The following is a 7,031-nucleotide window of genomic DNA, read 5'->3' on the forward strand; positions in this document are numbered from 1 at the left end:
ATAGTAAAGTCTGTGCAAGGGGCTTGTATAGCCAGTAAAAAGATGGACAGTGGGATGGGATATAATGAGATATAATGAGATGAGAAGAGGGGAGACTGAGGTAGACCCATGCAGAGAAGTCCATCTCCCTCCCCCTCCCCTTCTGCGTGGCGTTATAAAGCTGTATGGCCCTGGGGACAAAGGACTTCCTCAGCCTGTCCGATGAGCATGACAGTGACAGGAGTCTGCCACTGAATATGCTCCTCTGTCCGTTAAAAGTACTATGTAGTGGGTGGTGGTCATTGTCCCCGGGCGCTGAGAAGCTGCCCACTGCTCCTGGGGGGTCCTGGAGGAAGGACGTCCCGGGATGGGAAAAAAGCAGAGCAAGAATTCACGGCGACCTCAGGCCTGCGTGTGCGTGTGTGTGTGTGTGTAGTGTGTCCTGGTCGCCTCCATATATATAACACGTGTGTGTTGCTGTGAGTTGTTCGTGCAATAAAAACTGACTGCAGTCAGCCTTGTTTGTAAGATGGTCAGCAGCCTACTCAGGGTCCTTCTCTCCGCCACTGATGTTAGGCAGTCCAGTTCCGTGCCAACAACAGCTCCTGACTTTCTCACCAGCCTGTCTAGTCGCCCTGCGTTCCTCTTCTTTATGCTGCTTCCCCAGCACACCACAGCATAAAAAAGGACGCTGGCAACAACAGACTGGTAAAACATGCGCAGTAGTTTGTTGCAGACATTGAAGGACCTCAGCCTCCTCAGGAAGTAGAGCCGGCTCTGACCCTTTTTGTAGATGGCATCTATGTTGGCTGACCAGTCCAGTTTACTTTCCAGATGAACTCCTAAGTACTTGTAGGTGTTGACCACCTCCACACTGACACCCCCGATGGAGACTGGTAGCTGAGGAGGCTGAGACCTCCTAAAATCCACCACCATCTCTTGGTGGTGTTCAGCTGCAGGTGGTTATTCCTACACCACTGCACAAAGTTGTCCACCAGGCTCCTGTACTCACCCTCCTGTCCATCCCTGATACATCCCACAACAGCAGAGTCATCAGAGAACTTGTTGTAGGTGAAGTCTGATGTGTACAGTAAACAGGACAGGTGAGAGCACAGTCCCCTGTGGATTTACCTCGATATTTGTTGCCATCATAGCCTGCTATACTAGATAATATAAGTGAAAGTCTTCATTGCTCTGCCGAATTGAGTTGCTTGTGTTAAATGTCACTTTTGGAGTTGTACGTTGATGTAAATATTGACCTTTTCTGGCGTTATCCGTATGATCTGTCTCTTTCAAAAAGTTATTCAGATATGGTCATTTGAATGTTGATTGTCAGAAATCTTCCCGAGGTAACATAAGGTAACAGTGCTCTTTACGTGAGAAGCAAGATCATACAGCTGAGGTTAGTTCTCGTATTTAAAACCATCAAAACTATAAAACAGACCTTTTGAGAAATCTGTTATGTATCAAAGATTGAAGAATGTAAACGTTTTTATGGGTTTTACTATTCTAAAAAAATAATAATAATTTCCCACTACGCAAGTAGTGGTGACCAAACCATTTTTTTTAAACGTAGATCGCAAACCCTTAAATATAACACGATACTTATTGCCATCGGTTGGTAAAGTGGTAGTGCTTTTTAGGCCGAAAGAACTGCACCTCACCCTTGACTTGCTTTGGTTTGGTTTGGCGGTCCGTTTTGCCCTGACCAACATGGCGGACGCTTTAACGTGTCCCACCCATGTGTCTATGGTGATTTCCTTTTGACGTCATGAAGGAAAAGAAAGAGGAAGACGGCGATAGGCTCCACACCAGTGAATGAACCACTACACACGCACAAGGTGTCTGACAGACCGTTTTTTGCATGTCCTCTGTGAATACCGGAAAACTAGCTAGTCAGTACCCAACATTATTTGTAAAGTAAGTCAACATTACAGATATGGAGAACGATCTGCCAACCACAGGGGACATTAACCTGGATCATGCTGTTAAGCAATGGCTGCAATTTGATAAGGTAAGATATGGCATGAGAGTTTATGCTATTAGTGTCAGATCTGGTAATAATAACTAGCAAGGTATCTCAATGATGCTTGGAAACTAACTTAAATGCTGCCCACCTGGTGCGGTGCAACAACGCAACACATTCTTACCAGCCTTAGTTTACTTGTGTCTTAGCTGTTTTGTTGCAGCAGGTTTGTTCATTTAGGTACTCTGCAGCAAACAAGCTTAGATAGTTTACCTGCATTCAGATTAGTTGCTATCTAGATATCGCCTTGTGACTTGTGAGCAGGGAAGTGTTCAATCTAGAAACGGACAGAACAGCGTCAAGGGTCACTTACTAGCTAGCCACATTAGTTTCACATATACATCCGCTTGACTTGAAACTGAAGCATGTAGGCCTACGTTATATGTTAAAAACCCGTATGAAGTTATTAAATTACATTGACTAGCAACTCGTTTTACCCCATGTGAAGTTATGTCATAGTGAATGTCCAACTTTGACTCCACTGGATTTTGTACCAGGTATTGTGTAATGGATACAAAAATGTCTCCTGAAGTGGTATGACCATGGGGTTCGATATCATAAGGTTACATGGCGTTTGGAGACATCAGTATTGAAGGATTTTGGTCTGGTTAGATTTCATGTTAGACAGTTTACAGGAATGTATAGAAAATTAGGCTATTTAAAGCATTTAAGATATATTTCCTGTGAGTTTGTCATGCCGAGTAGTATGGTGTAAACAAGCTGTATTACTACCACATGAGCATGTTACAATGTCTTAATTGAAGTAACGTGCTGTGCTGGCATCCCATTTTCTTGGACACATGAGACACATTCATAGTCTAAAGGGAAGTAGGAGGCTGCTCATTAGGTGAAATTGGAAAGAAAATCAGATGATTTCCCCCTTTAGGCTGTGATGAGGTTAGGTGGTTCAGACTCACTACAGCTCTGTTAGTGGTAAATTGATGTGTGTGGGGATGGAGGTGAGGGAGGCTGAAGGAAGCCTCACATGCCTTTAGTTACATTGGACTACGCTGATGCTAAAGGAAGCCTCACATGCCTTTAGTTACATTGGACTACCCTTAGGCTAATTTTGTCATCACGAGAAATGCTTTGGGGGTTGGGGGAATGTCGGTGATTGTGGGTGAGGAGAATTTTCCATTGTCTTTTAGATTTCATCATGGTAAATATTCTTTAATTTCTCTTAGGCTTTTACGTTCATAAGTAAAAACAATGTGAAAGTAAGACATGACATAAGGCATAAGAATGTTCTGAATTATTCTCTTTATCTCTCTCTTTCTTTCTTTTTTGTCAACTTTTGTCTTATTGAATCAGAACCCGAAGACCAGTTCTGCCGTCAGGGGCTTGCTAAAAGAGGGGGCTGTACTGGAGCTTCAGACATGCTTTGGGGTCCGGATGGAGTTTGGCACGGCCGGCCTTAGGGCCCCTATGGGACCTGGGGTTTCCCGCATGAATGACCTCACCATCATCCAAACCACTCAGGTGAATGACATGACATCAACATAATTTAGACCAAACAGGTTAATTGTGTGTGACATTAGTATGCTGGCCACACATGTGACTCATAACATCAGTCAGTATCATACAACAGTATTCAAACTGCTAGTGCTTTATGTTCATGTGGATCATCCTACATTAATAATGTAAAATTTTAAAACAGCAAAAGTTAATCATAAATGCAGCAACATTAGTGATGGCTAATTATAATATAAAAACAACCACATTTTTTAAAGAAGGGCATTTCAGAGAATGATTATTAACATAAAAGATGTGCTTTGAAGAGATGGGTCTTTAAACAATTCTTGAAATAGCAAGGCTTTCTCCTGTTTGGATGGAACTAGGTAGTTAATTTATCAGGGGTTTGGTCTTGCTATGACACAATTCTGTAAAGATTTCTCTCCCGTCATCCCAACCTACACATCAAAATGTGTCGTCATAGCTAAATTGAGATGGCTATTACGTTACTCAGACTTCTTCACAAAACACTGGACATCATACATCATATATACATAATACATCATATTACACGGTTTTAAAACATCAGTTTATTCAGGCAGACTGTGCGTCGTGTCTCCAATTGTCTCATCAAGCACCATGCCGCAAACTTCCAAACAGACCCGTCCATATTACCTCACTGCTTGGTGTGTGCACACGCTACTATTTCTGAAGTAATTTGGAAGGGTTTGCTAATGTTAGTCTATTGTGAGCCATTACTCTTGTGGGGGATGGGTGGGATGCACCCTCGAAGGTCTTGGTGTAATTCAAACACCGATCTTTATCCAAATGGATATTTGTCAGGTGCAAGTTAGTAATTCAGTTTCACATTCAAACTAAGCTAATGCGAAAAATTTTAAGTTACAAATACATAAGAGAAGACGTATGAAACATCCAAACGTTCAGAGAGTATGAACATACTTGGCTGTGCATAGAGGATGATGGCTACACACATAAAGTACTATCTTTCCCTTAAATACCCAGTTAATTTAGTCCTACATATGGTATAATAATTCATCTCATGGAATTTGGTGTTTACTAATAGGGATCACACAGTCACACAGACAAATGGAGGGGTTTGTCACCTCCAGAGGGCGGTTGCCTGCAGCCCACAGAGACCAGAATTCCCATGTTTCTGGGATATATTTTAAAACTAATTTATTCAGCTGCATGACTGAGACCATTCAAATGAACCCAAACATGACAAAGAAATCATCTTATAATGCAATACCACACTTAGTACCCTTAATTTAACCCTTGTGTGGAAAAGCACATGGAGATAACTAGAGACAGAGGGTAAAGATAAGATCATCAGCAGGGGTGTGGGAAAAGTCAACCTAGTGGAACAATGCAGTTCGTGAATGTTTTAGAGACATTATCTGTAATCAACTGACCCACACCTAATAAGTAATTGTAACTAGACGGCCATCTGTGTTGTACAATCCAAGGATTCTCTGCCTGCAGCTGTCACTAGATCAAATAGCACTAGGTGGGTCATTCCACCAACGAGGTACCACTAATGAAAAGAGTCTTGATTGCCATCTCTTGCTTTGTAGAGAAGGCAAATGCATCTCTAGGTGTTTTCACAATTCCACCGTTTTTCCAGCCTCATCACCACCCACAGTTTTCACAATGTCAACACCATTCTAGAATTCATTGGTCCAGCCTATTGCCGTGTACTTTGCTTGTTTGCTGGTTTTCGAGTGGCTAGTTTTTTGTTTTAATTGTTTATTTTCCTATTGAAAATACATGGGGGGTGGGGGATCTCTCTCTGTAGTGGTGCGGTTTAGTATCGTTTGCTCAGTTTTGCTTCTGTCCATTCAAGTAATGTAGGAGGTTGGCTGAATGTCAATCCTCAATGGCAACTCAAAACCGAGTGGGCTCTCAAACGAGGGGTAGGGGTTAAAGCTACAAATGGGATTGGATTTTAGACATCACCTGTGAACGGATCTGGGAAGGGTTGCCTGGCAACTGACATGTTGTTAGCTAATGTTAGTTAAAAAGCTATTGCTAGGCATTTCCCGTAGGAATGAATGGACTTTTGGTTGACTCGCATATATCCACAGAGCTATGTGGAGACTAGGTGTCAGATACACTAGCTATGAGCCAATTAACTGTCATCATCTTTTCACAGTTATTCCTGTTTTTGAAGAATGGGAACGTTGAAATGTATACTAAATGGTTACACTTGTACAAAATGCTAACCTGTTGCTCATATGTCCTGTGTTTTTCTTAGGGGTTCTGCAGCTATTTGGAGAGCAGTGTTCCAGACCTGAAGGAGAAGGGGGTAGTGATTGGGTTTGATGCCCGTGCTCACCCCCCAAGTGGTGGCAACAGCAAGAGGTTTGCCACTCTAGCTGCCACAGTGTTCATCAACAGAGGAGTGCCAGTTTACTTATTTTCTGATATAACACCCACACCTTTTGTGGTAAGTATTATTGTACTGTAGAATTGTTCTAGGGGCTGTAACTGATGTTTTACCATGGCTGCAGTTCAGAGCCGTTTGATTACCGACCCAATTGAGATGCATGTATGCTGCCAGACAGAATAGTAATGGCTCTTGACAGACAGAGGACTTTGACCCTTTGAACCCTCAGGTCGGCAGTGGCGAGAAAAATGATATCAGCTTTGTCTGGAATCCAATCTTTGCACCACATTTTCATACCAACGCAATAATAGCATTTCTATAAACCTTAATACACTGACAAATACAATTTTTGTTTAAAAAGTACTTAAAATAAGTGAACTGTTCAGGTATACACCTGTCTCTGTCACAGCATGAATAGGACCGCGTAAACACCCACCCCTTCATTAGTTGCTCAGTTGACATTCTAAAGACTTGTGGCTTCCAGGGAGAGGATGGACCACGTGGCAGAAACTGAGGTTAACAGAAATCCAGATTTCATTTGAACATCAGAGTGTTGTAATTGTAATTTATTTTTCAAAACAGGGACAGTGCACAATAAAACATGAATCTTGTACAACAAGAGAATATGCATTATGTCAGGTTCTAGCAGATTGCTATTTTCCACCTGTAGTCCCTGGGCAGGTTGATGGAATAGTACATAAAAGCATAATAATAACAAGTAAAATTACAGAACAAAGAACATGGAAGCAGATTCAACATGACATGGGATCTGTCAGATGTTGGCCCCTAAGATTTAAAGCTAGGCTGCTCCCCAACACCAGCAGTGAGCATTACCGTCATGTAACACCAAACTCACAGCATGATTATGTACATAGGCCTGGAGTTCGAGCTGAGAAGGTCTTGGTAGATGACGTTGCCGATAGATTACACCATAGAAATAGAACAGTTTGGTTGATTACGCTGGTGTGGCTGTCAATCAAACATTTATTTTTCCATTCACTGACAATACTGTGGACTCGCTGAGCTGTTTTCACCCCTTACTGTCTGTTGCCATGCAGAGGAAGCGACCAGGAAAACGGGCAGAAGCAGATAGATATGATTGATGTATAATAATTATTTCCTGATTTTGAAAATTATTAGGTCTTCAGATATGGCTTAGCAGGCATG

At 42.1% G+C, this 7,031-nt stretch overlaps 1 protein-coding gene across 1 annotated transcript in view; it reads left to right on the top strand.

Annotated features, from left to right (window-relative positions):
• The first annotated feature begins 1,748 nt into the window (after positions 1-1,748).
• The window catches only part of pgm2 (phosphoglucomutase 2), a 13,887-nt gene continuing 8,604 nt past the window's right edge, over positions 1,749-7,031 (top strand). The window contains exons 1-3 of the mRNA XM_031560276.2: positions 1,749-1,993; positions 3,317-3,484; positions 5,733-5,924. Of these exons, the coding sequence (XP_031416136.1) occupies positions 1,919-1,993; positions 3,317-3,484; positions 5,733-5,924 (435 nt within the window). The 5' untranslated portion in view covers positions 1,749-1,918. The remainder of the gene's footprint in view (positions 1,994-3,316; positions 3,485-5,732; positions 5,925-7,031) is intronic.

The sequence above is a fragment of the Clupea harengus genome, chromosome 22 (assembly GCF_900700415.2).
Source record: "Clupea harengus chromosome 22, Ch_v2.0.2, whole genome shotgun sequence".
Classification (NCBI taxonomy): Eukaryota; Metazoa; Chordata; class Actinopteri; order Clupeiformes; family Clupeidae; genus Clupea; species Clupea harengus.